The sequence below is a fragment of the Arctopsyche grandis genome, chromosome 12 (genome assembly GCF_051622035.1).
Source record: "Arctopsyche grandis isolate Sample6627 chromosome 12, ASM5162203v2, whole genome shotgun sequence".
In the NCBI taxonomy this organism is placed as follows: Eukaryota; Metazoa; Arthropoda; class Insecta; order Trichoptera; family Hydropsychidae; genus Arctopsyche; species Arctopsyche grandis.
This window is the reverse complement of record NC_135366.1, coordinates 30,014,281-30,035,937: the sequence shown is the minus strand read 5'-3', so window position 1 is coordinate 30,035,937 and position 21,657 is coordinate 30,014,281. Positions and strand designations below refer to the sequence as shown.

General features: G+C 31.7%; 2 protein-coding genes across 3 annotated transcripts in view; one reads left to right on the top strand and one right to left on the bottom strand.

Annotated features, from left to right (window-relative positions):
* Positions 1-21,657, top strand: part of LOC143919699 (uncharacterized) — a 492,686-nt gene that overhangs the window by 297,362 nt on the left and 173,667 nt on the right. The window lies entirely within an intron of this gene.
* Positions 1-21,657, bottom strand: part of Trpm (transient receptor potential cation channel, subfamily M) — a 154,205-nt gene that overhangs the window by 123,108 nt on the left and 9,440 nt on the right. The window contains exon 3 of one of the 2 annotated variants that reach the window (XM_077442149.1): positions 13,875-13,964. The exons of the other annotated variant lie outside the window; for it this stretch is intronic. Within the exon in view, the coding sequence (XP_077298275.1) occupies positions 13,875-13,964 (90 nt within the window). The remainder of the gene's footprint in view (positions 1-13,874; positions 13,965-21,657) is intronic. 2 annotated transcript variants of the gene reach the window in all.

The following is a 21,657-nucleotide window of genomic DNA, read 5'->3' as shown; positions in this document are numbered from 1 at the left end:
AATGTTGTGGCCACTACTCTGACTACACCCCTGAACATATCAAGCTGAAAATTTATATTTGTATACTTAATGTACCAACTTAGAGCTGATGAGGTTTTGGTCAGCATTCGTAAACCGGAAGTAGTATTTTTTTTTAAAACAAAATTTCATTATTTTATTTTGACCGTTTAAATTATTTTTATTTTCTTGATATTTAATGTGTATAGTATTGATAGTGATTTTAAGTAATCAAAAAAAATTGGATAAAATCCGACAACCGGAAGTGGAACTTTTGTCTTGTGCAAGTTTCCATACATTTGCGCTCAATTTGTATCGATAATGGTGTCATATTTATAGTATGTCATAATGCTGCCGGTATGTGTGAATGTGTCTGTACGGTTCAATATCGAATTTCGTTTTGTGACCTTCCTCATACACATAATAGATAAAGTCATGGGTTGGTCACATCCGAAGTTTTCATGTAAGTATGCACTTTTTTTAAAATTTTAATACATTGTTTGCTTTATATACATGCAATGTATATATGTATGTGTGTATAAAATACGGACAAATCGAATGGGATAAAACCTTACTTCCGTTACCGTCAGTAAATACGTTTGTCCACAAAAAAACCTAAAAAGGTACGTAGTTCATTTCGAAACATTTGAATGAAAATATAAACGATAGCTTTCCGAAAGATCCAGCAGGTTCGAAATTGTTTCGATTACATCGAAAGTTTGGAGAATTTCCGGTATGAAAATTATCGGCTAACTGTCTAACCAAAACAGTGCGGTTGAGTTTATCCGAAAGGATTCATCAATCAATTTGTATTTTCCCCCGATGGTATTCGAAAACCCGAAATGGAATTCGGTAGGTATACAATAACAAAAGAAAATGTATAAAATCTCACCTCTTTCAAGTTGCGAGCGTTCAATTCCAACAAAGTCTTTATGGAATTCATCATTTTCAGTACACTTTGCGTCGCACGGAGTTTCAATTTATTTAGAATTTAATTTTCGCGCACATTCTATTGGAATTCCATTTTGTCTCTTCATTTTTTGCCGACGGCGGAAATTCCACCGAAAGGAAAATACGCCTATAATCCAGCTCGCATATTTGATTCAATTTAACGCTACGGTGAACTGATCTTCTGGGAGACTAAAACACAATTATGGTGCCAAATCAGCGAAGGACAAATATATCCGAGTAAGAAATAAAAATATATTATACCTACATATATGATACAAAGAAAATAAGAATTTTTGAGATCTTTAAAATTACACTCACTACTGTAACGACGATTCAAATTCAAGTAAAGAATATAAACTGCGCACTTATCGTATATAATAATGAAAATGTTTTCTAGTCGTTTCAGTTGAAAGTTAAGGCAGGTTCACACTAACGGATCTTTATCAAGATGGAATTTTGCTGATGAGAGTCGACAAGAATCTATTAGAATATAAAAACAAATTTAATCCTGATTTAATGCAAGATTTTTAAAGACATAAATACATACATAGCTAACTTTAGAAAAAACAATTCAATTTAATCGAAATCTTTAAGTACAAATACGTAGTTATGTAACATACATATGTAAGTAACAGAATTTAGCCGAACTCATATAGACCTACAAATCCCCCCAAATTACCCGACAAAGAAAACAGTTCGTTTTGTTTTCAAATACATACTACTTTAATATAAACTTGTGCAAAATATAAAAAAAAGGTTTTTTAATAACATATTTCTATTATTTGTATATAAAATTATTATTTTTAATAAAAACTACTAATAGTTTTATTTTACTACCGCCATCTACATATGTTTAAAACTAAAAACTGGATAAACGTCAGGCACTTTTTAGAAGTTCAAATTTCAAACGCATCTAAATCGATTTTTTTTCTCCATCGTAATGGCAGAGGATACATTACTTATATTGATGATCAAAATGAGCAATATGGCAAAGTATGAAAACGATCGGATAAGAAGCAATTTTTTTCCTGAATTGTAATCGTAAGTGAAGCTAAAAGAGGTATGTAAAAAATGGTATAAAAAATGTATTATATTTATTGTTTTTGTCTTGGGCTATTTCCTTGGTGCTGTTTTGCTAGCGTATTGCATTTATGATTTATAAAACTCAACGATTACAATAGTGTGAACGGAACTTAGCACAACAGTATATATAATAATAATAAAAACAATTTATTTTCACACGTGATTGAATTCAAAACAATGGCAAAGTTTAAGAGCCACTCTTGATATAGAACTATTGATAACACAATTCATTATAAACATATTATATATATATATATATATATATATATATATATATATATATATATATATATATATATATATATATATATATATATATATATATATATATATATGTATATATGTATAATATATATATATATGTATATATGTATAATATATTGTCTATTATAATATATGTAAGACAGTTGATGAGTAATAAATTTCACACTGAATTTGAACCTATGAGTTAGTAGAGCGAAAGTAGCGAGTAGGAGTGCTTCAGGTGAACTTTGACAGTGCTGAAGAATAGAGGGGAAAACTTTTGACACACATTCAGTATACATTCGTGTGTATATACATAATATATTGTACAACATGTGTATACTAAATTATGAGTAAAACGGACATTGTGGTGAATTCGTCATCTATTGGCGATTCTTATCAGTATCTCGACCTTCGCGTGCGTCGACTCGATTTTTCACACGTATGAATGTACTTTTTATAATTACGCTATGTATGTATCATATGTTTGGTGTTTCGTTTGTTATTATCATTATATGTATTATTCACAAATCACGTTATTTTATATGATATGAAAAAAACGACCGTGGACCGAAATATTATCACGTCGAAATGGAGCACTGGGGACAGTCGGTGACTATATAATATTATATTAAATATATTTGTAACACTAAACGTTTTCTACGATTCTTCTTCTTCTTGGGAACTTTTATCGTGCACCGATGTTAGCGATAAGCAAAATAAATATTTGACGTACAGCTTCGTTCGAGACAGCGCAAAATAATAAAAAAATACATATCTATTTCAAATAATATGGTACGTGAAGTGGGATTTGCGCTGAAGGACTTCAATGTCAAATGGCCAGTGATATTACAACTGTTTAAGTTTTTTTCCGAGTGAAAGACGTCGACCGTTCATTGTGCAATAAAAAATGCTAAAATTCGTTGAAATATAATATAATTATGTATGTGACTTAAAAAAAACAACCTGCTTCTGAGAAAAATGTAATTAAAATCTTTCTAAAATAATTCGAAATATACAAGAGTTGTAGGAATATGATAAAAATGCGATATTTTTTATCTCGGATACGTATATTGTAATAATGAAATATAAAATGGTATACTTATTATTTTTTATGGTAGTAAATCATCCCCCTTTTAGAAGCTAACTAACCCTTTCACATAACATGTCGAAAAGGCCTTGAAAATACAACTTCGATAAAATGGCTAGCGAAATAGCATCCCAAGATAACGAAACTATTATAAATAAGTACATAAAAAAAATCATTTTTTAACCTTTCTTGTAAGGGTGTAGAAATATGGTTAGAACGTAATATTTACATATATCTCTGTTATTACAAGAATAAATTATAAATTATATTGTCAAGTTAGTGTTTGCTTTAGCACGTGTTACGAGTAGTGTTTTATGGTTATTTATTTTATTTTAAATCACTTGTCTTTTAGAAGTAATTAATTACACTGTTCGACACAAAAAATGTTTCAGAAACGAAATATAACTTTTCTTATAGATCTAAACACGAATCTGGTAATAAAAAATGTTGATTAGCTCGACATTCGGAGATAAATACGTACATATGTACATATGTATATGTGTTTTTTAAATCGCGCGATTTTTCTATATCTTGGTGTTGTTCGGTCGATGTCTCAAAATCTGTCAATTTCCTGTTCAAAATGAATATCGAAATCTATAGTCGGGTATTTTATCTTTCATTTGTAGTACTTTTCAACTTTCAAATCTCTCTGAGTAGTCGTCCAGTCCTAATCAAAAATCAGAGGTACGTATTTTCATTTGGGATTTTTTCCCACTGTTAATACTATTTTATATTGAGTATTTTCTATTGAAACATGTTTATTGAGATAGTGTTTAAAAGGGTCAATTGGAAGTGTGCTGAATTTTAAATCGGTAAAATTGCGAGCAAAAAACTCGTACTAGTATTTACACGAATCCGAATTGAATTAATAGAGATAATGTATTAAATTGTCTTTTTATGAGAATTAAATAAAATTTCACTTAGCTATCATATTTCGAATATTCTTGTGGATTAATAACAAAAATTCTATTGATAACTGGCTTACCTCGATAAAATAAACGAATCTCAACATTTTTTATTACCAGATTCGTGTTCACTGGGCATAGATCTATCTATAAGAAAAGTCATTTCTCGTCTCTGAACCAAAAAAAATTCGTCATTTGTAGAACAGTGTTATTTTAGTCTGCTTTTTAGACTACTCTTCTTAGTAATCTATCAAAATAGACAACACAAAACAGCAAGTAAATCTTTCATAAGTAATTACATTAATATACATATGTAATTTAATACTACATATACATATATTGAATTAAAAAAGGGCGAGTTTTTTAATAGCTTGAATGTTCATCTCGTCTCGAGTATTACTTTCGAGTATCTTTAATTAAATTTGAATTTTAATTATGACGTTCCATTTCCTTTGAACTGTAGGTATGTATGTAGGTACCACTGAGCGGCAAGGGGAAGAGTTAAAATATTAATCAGCATATACGCGAGTGAGTAAAGTTATGATTTTGACATCAAAGCTATAATTTTCATAACGCAATATGTAATTTACAAAAATGTTTTCAGCTTCATTTTTATGGCGGATATGAGCAGGAAATTTTACACAAAACTGTCAACGGCAAAACCAATTTTTTTCGGCAAAAATTAAATAGGATTTCATTTTAAATAATAATATAATTTCGATCGACCGATACAGAGTGATATACCATGTTTATAATATTAAATATTGGACATAGTATATATTGAAAATCAAATCGATAGATACATACATATTTATATTTTATATATCAAAACCGAATTAATAAAATTTAAATTACTAAATTAGCTATGTAAATTATAAAGCAATTAAAATGTTTGACAAAAGAATAAAATGGTAAATGTTTCACTTTAATATGTATATGTATATCCATTTGTAACAGAATATTTCAGACGATTCGAAATATGACATGATTACAAATATAGTGATAATGAAAAGTGCAATTGACACGTGCCGTGAGATAAAATTATGTTTATTAATCGTTTATGATGTGCTAAAAGCTTTTTACAAAATTAATATCGTTGCATAAAAACTGGTTTTGTAACTGCAATAAATTGCCATCGATAATATTGTATTGAGAATGCGTTCAATCAAAATAAATATCGAGTGTATATGTCAATCATTGGGTCATTATTGCTATTCCAAATACTGAGGAATGTCGTTGTGAAACGACAAATGATGATGATGATGATGACGTCTAATGTTTCCAGTTCTGCAAATTATACGAGCTAACTTTTTGAAGGCTCGAATTTATGTAAGTAATGAGCTAAATTTTGAAACGACTTTTGAGACTAATTTGGGTCACATTGCGTTCTTTTTTTGTTTCTGATTTAATCTTATCAAAATATATGGGTTTTCCTTTCAAAACTATTACATATAGTATAGTAATAGTATATGTATGTCATATACTTTTATATATATAGGTTTTTGAGCTCTTTTTCCTATTATGCTGTACATTAACATTAGAATAATATAATACTATGATTACTAACCAAATTAAATTAAAATTGTAAAATAGAAAATGATCAGTAGATCAGTAGCTATTTAAATAGATATAAGATGTATTGTGAACTTAATTTCGTAATAATAAAAAGCATTTAAAAATATACTATTATACATATCTCAAACTTTTTTTATCTATTGTGGTAAAACCAAAAAAATTTCGGATGAAAGTGATGAATATTCTTATAGAAAAACATCAACAATATAATGTACTTATGTATGTTTGATAATTTCTGTGATTTAATATATGTACACAGTCAGAACAGTTAAAAATCGGCTCATACCTATCCATTGTTATTTTGGACATGATTTTAACTTGACTTACGCTTAAAATTAAACGTATAAAGATGAATGTTTATTTGTCTGCTATGCAAATCTAGTTTTTAATTTAAAAAAATGGTATAGGTACTATATCGTCTACATTTTGTAGTTTGATTTCTACAGTTAAGTCTAGTGGTGAGTATTGAATTATTTCGTGCTTGATGTCACGGGTTCGATTGCCACTAAGAGTCTCGTTGTTGGCCAGACCTTGGTTTGTCGAGGTCGATCGTTTCTTATCAGAACTTGCCAATTTTTCTGATTTTCATTGAAACGGTTCCTGTAAAATTGGCTTTTCATTCCCAATTTCCTGTTGCAAACCTTGAGCTATTGTTATATCTCAGGTTTCGCCAGATTTCTCACCATAGATGTCTCTGTGGTCGTTTATCGAATGTAAAAATTCGTATTGTTACATGAAATATGTTATTAATCGTATTTATACGATGTTTGTAATATCTGGCCATAGATGTCAGGTATTGTTTCGATTTATATGTGTATGTATGTAATAATTATGTATTTATTCAATGTCTTGTAATAAATTAGCCATAGTGACGACCTGAAGCTAATCTGTATTGTCACTATGGCGAAATTGTAATATATTTGTAATAAATAAACAATAAATTTGCAAAAAAACTGTGTTCAATTCACCAGCCCGAGCAACGCTGGGAAATTTCTATGTGCATATGTATTATGTAAAAATAGAAAACAGCCTGTATGTTAAGTGCTTTAATTTAAAGCGAATGTTCGCCATATACATACATAAATATATGTATGTATATTCATAAACAACGTAGTACTACACGAAAATTAATAATTTAACTCAATTTCCTAATACCTCCGTAACGTTATTAAATATTTAAGAGTAATTGCTGAATTTCGTTAAGACTCCATCCAGGTTGATAGATAAATGCTTGCCTATTTATTTATTTACAGTATCGAAAAATCCAACCGTACATTTAACATTATTATCATTAAATTATGAACGAAAACGCGCTACTCGATTTAGTTTTTGAAGTAAAAAGATTTTAAAAATACAATCGATCAAAATTTCACGTGGATGTTGTATGAGTGAAATTAAAAATATAATACAATGCGGTAACTAAAACGTATACCAACCGCGATAAAAAATTCATACGGCAATTTCCGCGAAAATATGTAGCTAGAATTCCAACGCAAAAAACTGACCGAAAGTAAAGGTGATTAAAATTCATAACACACTAACCGGTAAAAAACCCCCTCAAGTTGATTATGGTTCATTTTTGTATTACAATATCAGAACATACACGCAGAGTAAAGTTAGTCTTTATTAAATACCCCAAAAGATAGAACACCCCAGCAAAAACTTTACACATTACAATTACAAGCAAGCTTTGTAAATGTTTCAAAGTATGTACCTATTCGTACATGTAAAATACAAGATCTACCATAACCGGTAAATTGCTCGAAATCAATCGCTCGAATATCACGTAACTCGAAATGCATCTTTTATTACAACGAAATAGAAATATATTTTTTAGGATATTTATGTTTTATGATTTTTTTATCTTGAATTATATACATATTTCTATCTATTACATGAATAATTTATAAAAATAAAGTACAAAGTCTTTGATAATCTATATTTTTCTTCCAGCAACATCTGGTGAGGGTAGATTATCGGATATTATTTTAACATATTTGTCTGGTAATCTGCGCTCGTCATTATTTTCTTAATTTTAATGTAGTGGAATCTTAATCTACTCTCTTCCATTTGGGCCTCGCTGTGATTTTTTTCCTTGTGTACATTTTTATGTACTATTTTTCTGCTTTTACCTTTTTTTTATTTTTAATCTATGAATTATTACTATTATTATTATTATGATTTTTATTTTCTTATTGTGGCGCATTTGGTTCTTCCACAATGGTCCAAACTAAATAAATTAAATAAATATTATACTCACTTTATATTCAATATGAACCTAAGAATAGGATTTGAGGATTTTATTTATTCTTTTATTTGATTTTTTTTTTCGTCTTATCTTCATTTTTATGTATTATTTTTCTTTTGTCTTTTTTCGTTTACTATTTTTTTTAATCAAGTTTTCTGCTTTTGCTTTTTTCTTTTTATTTTATGCATGTTATTGTATTTTATTTTTGTATTCTTCTCTTTTTCAAATGTAGGCCTCTGTGGCGCATTAGGTTCTTCCTGTAATGCCACAATGGTCCAAAACTATAAATGAATAAATGAATCTGGGGCCATAAAGAGTTTGAATTGAAATAAAATAGCACAGGTGAATAGAATTTAAAAATAGTTCAAGTGGCTTCATTTAAACATTGAATAATCTCCTGAAAAAAAATGAAAATTGGTTTATCAGTTTCCAACTTCTAAATATTTTGATTTCAGTAACATCAAAGAATACTTAAAAGATTTTCTAGTAGAATAAATGTAAGTATTTGTAGTATGACCTGTATATTTTTAAGTGTATTTTTCAACACCCATAGACATTTTGATATTTTGTCATTATTTTATTTTTCCTTGACTCGTGTAAACATGAATTATAAAAAAATATATATTTATACTAAATTATTATGAATTCGTATTCATACTAATAGATAATTTTGTTTTTTATTCGAGCAATTGACATTCGAGGAACTCGTGTTTTGATCAAAGTGATATTTGAGCAATTGATTTTCGAGTAATTTACCCAAAACCAAACTCTACGCAGCACGCATATACATATGTACATACTATGTAATATTGTACAACATGCTACAAAATTTCAAAGTTTTCCCCTAACCGCACATATAAATTGTTACGTTTTAAGTGTCGAACAGAATGGTGTCATACTCTCCGGACTAGATCAAGTTTTACTACTTTGGGTATGTTTAATGCATGTATGCATGTACATATGTACATACACAGTACATAAGAGTGAGCCAGGTTTGTATGTATGTTGACGTATATTATAATACATGGCACGAGCTGGGTCGGGCTATAGCATTCATTCTTCAGTAAAGCTCAAAGGGAGTATAAAACATACAATATGTGTCTGGTGTTCATCAGGATTACGATTGTACATATGTATATATGTATGTATTCTGGAAATCAGTTCTGTGTATTAGTAGCCGGCGCTACTCGGCGAATGAAAATTGGGAAGAAAAATATCTTAAAAGGACTCCGATCCAGAGAAATGTTATAATATTAGGCGTTATATTGTTGTCAAGTGACGATGGTCCACAGACATTCCTAAATAATTTTAGCATCAGTTGTATTTGATGCTTGGTGGTCGATGTATGTCCGATAAAACTTCTCTGGGCAAGGAAAATGGGCAAGTGCATTGTTAAAAATTGCACGATGCATTCAAAAACACACAATAAGCAACATGGGATACCTTTTTTTTAAGTAAATTGATCATTTAAGTAACATATTATTCAATTAAAATCGTAGTTTGCCAGTTTATTAAAAGTGGCATGGCGATCGCCCGCATTCTACATAAAATTTCAGGGGTGGCACAAGAGAAAAGTAAGAAGTATTTTTAGATAAATGTAAAAATATTTCTCTTGGTGGCGCTGAATACTCAATTATATTAATGACCAATTATTTAAGTTTAATTAATATAAACATCGTTCATTTTATATTATACATATTTGTGTTGAAACTATACATAACACGTTAATTTCAGAGTTCCCAAGGATAGACAAATAGAAAAAAAGTGGATAAAAATAATCCGCCAACTGAGAAAAGAAACGGATTGGCCACCAACGCCCAACACCACCATATACTCAAATTGTAAATAAATCTATATCAAAATAATACTTTAATCTCTTTATTGAATATGTGATGACCCTGATTGTATTCCGTGCATTGTAGCGTAGTTATGGAGACGTACCGCGTAATATTGAAACAATGTATTTATTCGTCAAGGCGTTTCTATTATTATAACATTTCTCTGCTCCGATCCCATTCAATGTACTCGTATACAATATACAATCCAATTTTAAAATTGATTCTCTAATTAATAAAATAATATTTAACGAATATTGTTATGTAGAATTTTTTCGAATGCGAGATCTCAGATACCGGGCTCCTAGTCCATCTACGGCTTAAGTTATAGTTTGTCAGACATAAACAATATACCAATTTGACAGTTTAATATGAAAAACTGTGAAATTGCATAGCAGATAAACAGACTCACCTGGCGTCGCTCGGGCGTTTTTGAATGCAGGCGCTTCAATCTCAAATTCTGAAACCTTCCGAGACCCGTTTGTGGCCTTTAAGTTAGGACACTATGAAATAATTAATTAAATTAATTAAAGAAATTAGAGTTTGTCCACTTTTTGAAGAAATGCTCAGCATGAATGTGTGCGTATGTACGTATGAAGGAAAATTGAGCACAAAGAGCAATGTTCATCAGTGCTTTTCCGGCAGCTAGGGCTTCTTAGAAATAGGACTTAATATCCCTTGTCCCTCACATATGGACGTGTAATGTGTTTCAGGATATTTCCTGAACACCGAGCGAATTTTTCATCACGAAAACTAAAAAGGGAAATTAACAGGGAAATTGCCGAGCTTATGGGATATTTCCTTTACGGCGCGCGGAAAACGTGCACCATATAATTTTTATATTACTAACTATATAATATAAATTGCATATTATTCCATTATAATACAAACACTATACACTTAATTTTATTATAACGAGGGATCCAATGGTTATGTTGAAAGTTTTACTAAAATAAAACACATTTTATGAGTAAAGATCAAAAATCTTTACTTCATCTGAAAGTTGGATGTGTAGAAATTACATATGTACATATCAGTGGCGTGCGGTGACTTTTCAACCAGAGGATGCTGTATTTTTTAATTTAATTTAATTTTTCCAAACATTGTCATATTTATATTTATTAAAATGTCTTTGACATGTTTTCGTTTTTAAATGAATATTCAATATTGGTGTGGGTTTTGGGCTCTCAACAATAGTCTCTTTTTCATTATATGGCAGAGAAGCAACCGTCCTTTTTAGTAAATTTTTAATTAAACAATTGCAATTATTATTAACAATGGCGATAAATCCACTTGCATTGTTAATTTGGCTATCTATATATATTTAGGGCCATAGTAAATAATAATTTAGAACGTAATAAATTACAATAAAATAATAAAAGTAAATAACTTAGGACGTAACGTACGAAATATTAATCAACGAATCAAGCGAAAGTCCATACATAAAAAGCGAATCAAGTCCATACATACGCAAAAGGAGATTAAGCTTCCAGAGCAAGTGTCGCGCGAGCGAGACGGCTGTGGAGTCGTCTCACTCGTGCGCATATGCAAGAGTGACAGCTCACTTATGCGCATGCGCAAAAGATTTGTAGAGAACTTCAGCATCCGAGGCGATACGAGCTTGGTGTGAAACAAGCATCGGTCGCGCAGATGGCTACGGCCTTTCAACGGGGATGTTCGTTTATGTCAATTTTGGATCAGACAAAAGATCGTATATACATATCATAATCACGTAATCAAAAATAAAATGAAAAATTCAGTAAACAAACGGTATGAAAATATTTTTGACGTAAATTTTAAGGGATGCGCAGTATCCACAGCATCCATGGACGGCACGCCACTGCTACATATGTATATTATATTATATGGAGCAAAATAATATGGCTTTGTTTACAAGGTATCATCGGCGGATCAATGACATCCATGATATCTTGAATGTTGTCTTTCAGACTGGAAGTGAAATAAAAATAGCCCCAAACATATACAATTGAGTTAATTCACATCTTACCATTTCTGGAATGACACTATTATTGAACTTTAGGGCGAATGTTTGATGATTTGTATGGGATGAGGCATCTTCTTGTTGAAACCATAGCATCCATTTGATCCAATTTTTCATAAAAATTATGAATAAAGTTCAATTATGACATTTAAATCAATCCAGATAATTACCAGTAGACGAAGCCATTGTGATTATAAGAACGATAAAAGATATAAAATTCACTCAAAATGTGCGTTTAATTTGTCGAATCATCCTTTACATTGCATATGTACGTATGTATGTACATACATATATAGCTGAGCACCATAGTCGATGTATAGACGACTTGCATAATGAATGTATGCAAGATGCAGCCGATGTGCTTTATGCATAATTTAATCGCATTTTGAACCGTGCAGTATGCGGTTAAAGTTCAGTTTTATCGTTTATTGTCAACCAATATTTCGACAGACAAAATTGCTATCCGGATCTGAAAAGTGGGAAAATTTAATATTCACTACGTATGCTAGTCATCTACGATTATTGCTTATTTTGTGTACTAATCGGTTGGTAAGTGCTGTTGTACTTTCACTAATTGAAACTATTATTTATACATCTCTATAATACCTATAATGTGTATTAAGTTACTAGTGCGTTAAGCTTTTGTGAAAATTTTCGCCCCAAAATGTCTTTAATCCGCTATCTTGTCTAATTTTCAGAAATGAAAGATGATTGACATAAGTAAGACTTGAAAATTAATTAACGGGTCGCCAATGCTTTATAATAAAGACGATATTACGAAAGGCTTGATTTACTCTATTTTATAATAAGGTATCTATCTATCTATCTCTGTGGGGGATTAAATTGATTTATTATTGTTAACTCAATTTTTTATTAAAAATAATTTTAAATATAAAAAAGTACTATTTAATGAAATATAATTTTTCTTATATATTTTTGATTCATGAATACGAACATAAAAAGAAATTAAATTCATATGCCTATGTACTCGTTCAATATCGTGTTAAAAAAGCCCAAACCCAATAGTCCTCTTCTCGGGGCTATTTTTTCTTGGGCTATTAAAAACCATAGTTAAAAAAGAATAATATGAGATTACGCAATTTTAACATAATAATTTAACTGTATAAATGATTACAACAATTTGAAAATTGTAAAATACATGAATTTTTGAATGAACAGATTTGTTACAAAAATATACGTTTTATTTAAGCGACTAAAAATGAAAAATAAAACTTTGTTGAAAATCATGTACATACATAGTACAGCTCTTTAGAACTAAAATATAATATCGATCGCTATTTAAACAATTCCCTTTCCTTCCCTGTACCTTGGTTCAGTATCCTTCATCAAAAGTTTCAATAGTTGGCAACTCTACATATACTTATAGTTTAAGACTATAAAGGTTTCAATTAAATAAATCCAAAACAACTATTTACCGGTTTTGTTTGTTTAAAACAGACGTAAGACTAATAGCGGATTAATTATCAATATGTATGTACGTATTTTAAGAATATTTCACAAACAATAAATTACACTATTAATATAGCTATATAATACAAAGCGTCGATGATTGGTTAAACATCAACAGCAAACATACAAACAAAAAAATAACAACAACAACAAAAAGACAAACAACAAAAACGGCGACGACGTATTACAGCAGTCTACAAACGCAAAAGTACACAAGTATGATGAAAGATTAATTTGGCAAAGTATAATATAACAGATAAACATGCTGCTTGATTGAAACCCAACGGCGCAACGAGATGATCAATAATTATTTTGGTTAAACGACAGTGGTTGTGCGATTGCGGGGTGTTAAAATATTATATATATGATGAGGGTCGGATGACTCCGCTCTCTGGCATGAAAAATAAAAATGGCGACGAGACCATGGAATGATAGCAGGCTTCGATGAGCAATTAGACCATGGTGTCGCACTAACTCTTTCGTGGTCATGTCCTGATGATGGCAGCGACAGAGACAGCATTGCGAGACCGACCCTGCGAAGACCAGCCTGCACCCCCAGCACCCCCTGTACATCAAAAATAGTTAAATACTGGATACAATTCATTTACATTACACATTTCTTGGATTCCATTCAACTTGTATCCCGACATAAATAGTCCAAGACAGAATACATAGCTCCGATAAAAATAGCTCAAATACAGAATAGCCCCGAGAAAAATTTCCTGCACTCAAGGATCCACTTATAATAATTATGAATGCACATTATACAATTTTTTAATTATCAAAGTGAAATGAGTCACTTTAGATACAAAAAAATATATTTTAAAGGTAATAAAAAGAAAATTACATTTTAAAGAATTTGATTAGGATTGTGTATGTGGACTATTTTTTCATGAGCTAATATGATACATTTTAGTATCTTCACCTTCAATTTTTGATTCAAACGTTTTACCAATATCACTGTGGTTTACTGTTATAACCTTAGTTATTTATTTACTATTTTTATAATAATAATAACATTAATCTGACCAATGTGACCTAACAGGGTGCCCCAAAGTGTCACACCAGTGTTACAAAATAAAAAAAAAACAATAAAAATTACCAATTATTCATCTCATTCAAATAGATTCGTGTTGAATCTTATGAAACTGGCCAGCTCATCAACATGACAATTGAACAGGTCCAAATGTTCATCTATCACATTAAGGAACCGGAAAGCCTTTACAAGAGACGAGTTATTGAAAGCAGATGTTTTCGCAGGTATAGATTGGAAAAGTAAACGATGACGCAAAGCTCTACCGCATTCAGGCGCCCAAAATTTTAGTTCCAATAAAATCGAAGGGTTGTCAAAACTTCCCTTTAAAACTCTAAGGAAATATTTGCAAATGGCAATAGTTCTTCTTGATGATAGTGAGTCAAAGCCTAGCATACCACGTAAAAAGGCAGTGGGAAATAAATAGGGGTAATATTTATATAAAGGCATCCAAGAATTTTTTTTTGAACTCTTTCTATCAAGAGAGAGAATTTAATTTCAGTGGGACTATAAATTACAGACCCAAGCTCTAATATGCTCCGGACAAGCGAACAATAAAGCAACACCATTATACTTAGATTTGTTTTGACTTCCAATATCTAAGCATTTTGGTAGCCCTACAGCACTTATCTGAAATATGAGTCGAAAATTTGAAGTCACTCCTAAACAGTATGCAAAGATCCACAATTGCGTCAGTTACCATGTGGTGCTCACTGTAAATGGAATATTATATGTTTATTTATGTTTATTATTATTTTTTGACTCATTATACAACTTTCTTTTTATATTTTATTCTGTATGTGTGCCTATTTAAATAAAAAAATAAAAAAGTTCGCGTTAACTGATAGTTCCGAAGGCTATAAGTATAAGTAAGTACTACATGTATCTTTATATTCAAAATATCAATAAAATCAACCAAAATTTCAGATATAATTAAATAAGCAGCAAACCTTTTATCTATCAGTTGATTGATTGATCGAACTGTAAAAATTTTATAGCATATTTGCCGTCGTCAAAGCCGTAGTACTTGGGGAGACGCTTATCACATCTTAAGTGGCACTCGGTTTAAAAATATAAATCGAGTAAATATTGACCGAAGGGGAATTTTAAACGGCGTAAAAATTGTTTCAGACATCGACGTAGGGTGTTTCAGAATAAGTACCTACACAAGTTCATACCGGAAGTGTAAACCGGCTAAATGTAGGTCTAGAGTTCGCAGCAATTTCCGGTTCCCGAATAAGTTCCGCAAAACGAAACGAACCAAGTTTGAAATAGGATTTCGCACACGTTTCCCCTTCAGAGAACGAGACCTATTCATTACGCGGGCAAACTGTAATTTGAAAAAAAGGTAGATTAATCGGGAAATTCGATTTTTCTTTGTTGCAAATCGCTTTAACTTGTAGTCGTTGAATTAATACGACACAGCGAGGGGAGTTCAAAGACGGTTTAATTGGAGACGACGAGCGCTGGATGGATGATAATCTCGGAGACAATGGAGTAAAGTCTCCACTTGCAAGACTGAGACATAGAATCCAGAAATAGCAGCAAATTAGGGCGTAAACAAGGGGAGAAACGTATGGGTTTCGTGACAAAATACGAATTTATCGCCTTATTAAGCTCACTTTCAGTGTATCTTTCCGCAACAACTGTCAGCTTCAAAGTGGACTGGGTCAATTTATTACAACAATCTCTTTAGCCAATAATTTTTTTTTGACATTTCAAGATTATGTGTTCATTATCGTCAGTCAACTTGTATCATAATGTCCAGACTAGCGACAAGGTAAGACTGCACGTGTATGATTTCTATCAATCACTTGGAACATGGAGATATGTACAACCTTGAAAGCGCCTCTACTTTATTTCCCCATCTCCTGATTAAACGCAATAGAAGCTTTTCTAACGAAAAGGGACTTGAGATCAATTTAAAAACGTAACCGAGATGACCAGATGGAAAACAGCAACCTTTTTAGTCACAATATCTATACATCTAATATATAATTTGGAAAGAGACTTTGTATATATGTATGTATCCTTCATTCGTAGAAATCCGTGACGTCATCGAAAAAATAATTCGCTTTTTTCCGATTCAAAGGATTCGAAGTTCCCGGGGGCGTAGGCGCCGAGGGCGAAGTAAGTAATTGTACATATGTATATTTTTTTATGAGAGATTTACTATATATGTTTGTTTGTTCGTGACAGTCAATTTAATAAAAAAAACAAATGAGTATTCAAATAAATTTATATAAAATAAAACTATTCAAATAAATTTAATAAAATGTTAACTAGTAGATTAGTCATGTTTAAGCGGCTTAATACCGACCACTAGTATACTATAAAAATTACATACCTTATACGAAGACACACAGAGACACGCGGCATGTTTTTTGCACATGTAAAAAATCGCTAGTACGCATATTCTATGCTATGTCACCCAAGCTAAAAATCCTTGTGTTGACATAGGGTTGACAGTGATTTCCATATTTGAAGAAATTAGGCGAAACTTGTGGTAAAAATTTTTTCACCACATGAGGCCAAGATGCCGTTCGATTCATATTTTATACATTTTACTATTTTTTTTTACATAAATATGTATATACCAGAAAGGCTTAACAGGAAGACCCCCAATGCGCCTTCCGAGACAATTAATTATGTACAAACAATGCAGAATTTTTATTACATAAATCAGAGTATTTCGAGAGGCTGAAGAACACGAAATTAACAATTAATTAATTAATTAATCAATTGATACATCTATGAATTTAGATTTGTACATAATTTTTCATACATTAAATACAGAAAATTAGTGACAGCAGGTAGGATGATTTTTTACCAATTTTGAGGAACCGTTTCAACAATGATCAAATAAATTTGGAAAACTCTGATAAGAAACGATCTACTTGTAGTCACAAATATCCAAGTCTAACCAGCAGTATTAGATACTAGCCCGGGATCGAACCTAATAATCTCTTGGTGCTAAACATAACCGCAACTACTGAGCTATACTGCTGGCTGGTATTATTTTATATTATCAAATAATAATGAAGTGCAAATTAAGTTTGTGGTTACGGCCATGAATCAGGGTCGATGTGCAATATGCAGATTCTGGGTGCAAACATAATATTTTTATTATACATATCATCCACTGCGCACGATCACAGTGAACCTTCGCATTAATTAAAATTCAACAGGGATGCTTTTAATGCAAAGCCTGAATCGTTGACCCGTATCCTATGTACACCCAACTAGGGATCGAAACTACTCACAGAATGCGAAACACTTTTTTACAAGTTCGAATTTGGCACACAATAGAGAGAACGGGTGATAAATAAAGCCGTGCGCGAAAATGGGCCAAGTCTGTTTTCCAGCTGAAATATGTATGTAGGTTCAACCACACCAGGATGTGGTAAAATCAATCGTAATGCTTTTTATTATTAATAAATTTTATGCTCAAAATACATCTAATGTCTATTATATTTTAATAGCTACTGATCTACTGATCATTTCCTATTATACAATTTTAATTCAATTTTGTCAGTGATCATAGTATTATATTATTCTAATGTTAATGTACAGCATAATAGGAAAAACAGAGCTCAAAAACCTATTGACAATTCTTATAAATGCTCATAATACATCTAATACATAATATTAATTAATGATTCACTAAAGTCGACGAGATAAAGGTAGACTAAAATTTTGTTTAGGTAGTCTGTGTGTTATACCTGAAGGGTATCGACATTTTGTTGTTATCACCGAGACTCTTCACAAGTGTGTTAGTATGGTTATTAGTGATTATGTCATAGAATCTACTGGTTAGTTTGTTAGTAATGTCTGTAACAAACGGAATATTATTTATGGCATGCAGTTTTTTCAAGTTATTATTGTAACGTATGCGAAAAAAGGAGCCGCCGTCTTAATTGGTTTTCGAGGATTATCTCCAGGCTTAAGTGCTGTCGGCTTACAATGAAGACCCCCGAATGGACTTAGTGGTCGGTAACGGCATCCAGCCACTTCCCGATATAATTTTATTTGATTTTGAGTTGATAAGGAACTATGGCGAATAAATATTGGGTATATTGAGGATATACCCCGCATCGCCTTGCATTTCGCTCCCTCAATGTGAGGTGCCCATCTCATTCTTTTATCGAACGTTACTCCTAAATATTTCATTACTGATTGCCATTTCAGACTTTTTTCAGATCTGAACTTGGCTTATGTATCGTACCGTATGGATTGTGTAATATGTAGTTTTTTAATATGTATATCTATGTACATATGATTCATTTGTATTCGGGGGCTTGAAATGCGATACAAATAAAAAGGTTGATGAATAAGGGTCGGTGTCTCGGATGATAAATGTTTGAAACGGCTGGAATGTTAATTATTTTCACCGCAATGGGATTTCGACGAAATTAAATCGGACTTTATTTATGAGCCGCACTTCGTAAACGTGTGTGTGTTAAATAAAACACGCTTGTAACTGAAACTGTTGTGAGTGGTTAAATATGTCGGTTTTGTTTTATTGTGATTGAAATGAAACTCCCTTGATGCGATTTGCGGTAAGATAGTTATGGATTTTGTAACGAAAAGTGGGTGCTGTTGTTGTGTCTGTTTTATTTAACCATTTTTTTATCACTAGCGCAAACCATCCTCCATTGTTAACGGTTTCTTGGTGTAGACAGCTCGAAAGTTTCACTTTGATCGAACGTTACTCCACCCAATTTTTTTTTCTACAAAAAATATGGTATATATATAATGCTTAATACAAACTCTCGATTATCCGGGCGCGGATTATCCGTGCTTGAAAAATATTAATTAATATTTTTAAATTAATTTAATATTTTTACTATACATATGATTATGAGACGCACCGCTTGATTGCGAATGTAAACAAGCGTGTTATTTGAAACAAATTATGTCACACAGAAATGTTTTCTTTCCCTTTTTATTACAAACCTCCTTTACGTTTCACTTACGATTACAATTCATGAAAAAATTTGCCTCTTATCCGATCGTTTTCATACTTTGCCATATTGCTCATTTTGGTCATCAATATAAGTAAATGGATCCTCCGCCATTACGATGGTGCAAAAATATCGTGTAAGACGCGTTTGAAAACGCTCCCACGAAAAAGTGCCTGACGTTTATCTAGCGTTTGTTTTGACTATTCTCACTTTTCGCCATGTCAGATTTCAATTGTTTAAGCGACTATAACTTTTTCTTTTTTCACACTATATTTTATAAAATTTGCTTTATAGGTTCTCATGTTTAATTATGTTAAAAAAAAACCCCGTACACACTCGGCGCTTTCAATTGAGCGCTTTTGAAGTGCGCGCTTCGAGATACTGGATATCGTATGAAAGCGCCCGAACGCGTACACACTCGGCCACTGTGTTTCATACGATATCCAGTATCTCGAAGCGCGCACTTCAAAAACGCGCAATTGAAAGCGCCGAGTGTGTACGGGGGGTTAAATGCTGAACAAAGAGGATTTGAATATAATGATACAATAGCTTTAAAAAAAATTCGAAGGGAAATTAGAAATTACAGATTCAATTCAATTATCCGTGCCCTTCCTTCCCAGCATTAACCCGGATAATCGAGAGTGTATTGTATTACGACCCGATTTAATCCTACCTAAATAAATACATACGAAAATATATATATGTAGAATGTTGGTAATATTCGTCGAATTCCGGCGCAACTAATAGCGATCGAATCGGAAACACTGATTGCGAGCTCAAATTGCAATTTGGGAATATTTTATTTTTTATGTACAGGCAGTGTGCTACATTGGAACAAAGCACAAAAGTCTATTAATGATTCAAATGAGGAAACCGGTTTCCTCATTAGCTTCGTGTTATTTATTTTGATGCTGTGGAGCGCAATTTCCGAGAATTAGTATTCGACTTTTGTTTTAATTGTCTTCCAGTTAAGTCGGTGGCAAACATTGTCGACGTCGACTCGAAAGTGTAATACACTCTTAACTATGAACTACTAGCTTTGTAACCCGGCTTCGCTCGGTATTTGTAATATAAACCGCTTGAACATGACTAATCTAATAGTAAACATTTTATTAAATTTATTTGAATAGTTTTATTTTATATAAATTTATTTGAATACTCATTTGAACAAACAAACATATATAGTAAGTCTCTTATAAAAAATTATATGTACACCCCCGGGGTCTGCTCCCCCTAGGGCTTTGCCCTTGGCGCCTACGCCCCCGGGAACTTCGAATCCTTTGAATCGGAAAAAAGCGAATTATTTGTTCGATGACGTTAGAACAATAGACTGTTGACGAAAAATACGTAGGTACATAAATACATACATATACGAACAAACTTTAGTGTTTTATATAGTAGATTTATGTATATAGGAGTATGTACCTACATACATAATATATTTGAGTGAGGTTTTAAAGTGTGTACAATTTCAAATTAAGCAAAGGAAAGTATCGAGGCAAGTCATGATTGAAATTCCTAAAGATGTTTAATTGGAAATAGAGACTTCATCGGGGGTGGAAAATACCGAGTCGAATTACTTGAAGCAGCAAACAAGCCTTTTAAATGTAAATTTCTATTGGTGAAAAGTGTGTCAGTCCATCGAATGACGGTTGATGCCTGAAACATTTGTCAACATTCCATTTTATTTTATCTACTTCAAGTTAATCTGGTGCTGTAAGCAAGCGTTTAATTTTTTATGTTGAGACTTTTAACGATTTAAATGGAATTTCATTTGAGGATCGTAATTGATGCAAATTGGAGGTTGGCGTCCTCATGTTGAGGGTTAACTTCATTGAAATATATCGGGAGATGTTTATTGAAGGTCATAACCAGCAGTATGGCTCGATGATTGCGTTTATGTTTAGCACCGAGAGGTTACCTGGTTCGATCCCGTGATAAACATTAATGCTGCTGGTCAGACTTGGATATTTGTGATTTCAAGTCGATCATTTCTTATAAGAATTTGCCAATTTATCTGATTTCATTGTTGAAACGATTCCTTCATCAAATTTGAAAAAATCATCCTACCCACTATGTTACAAATATCTGAATGTGATTTATGTATGTACAACTAGCTGAACGTTCCCGTTTCAAGTGATGGTTGGAGCTCAATTAGCGTCTCTTCAACGCCGTGTCGTCATAAACCAACTGGTAACATGGTTACCAACGAACATATTTCCTTGACTACACAATGGCGCTTCAAACTTTCGCGATAAAAT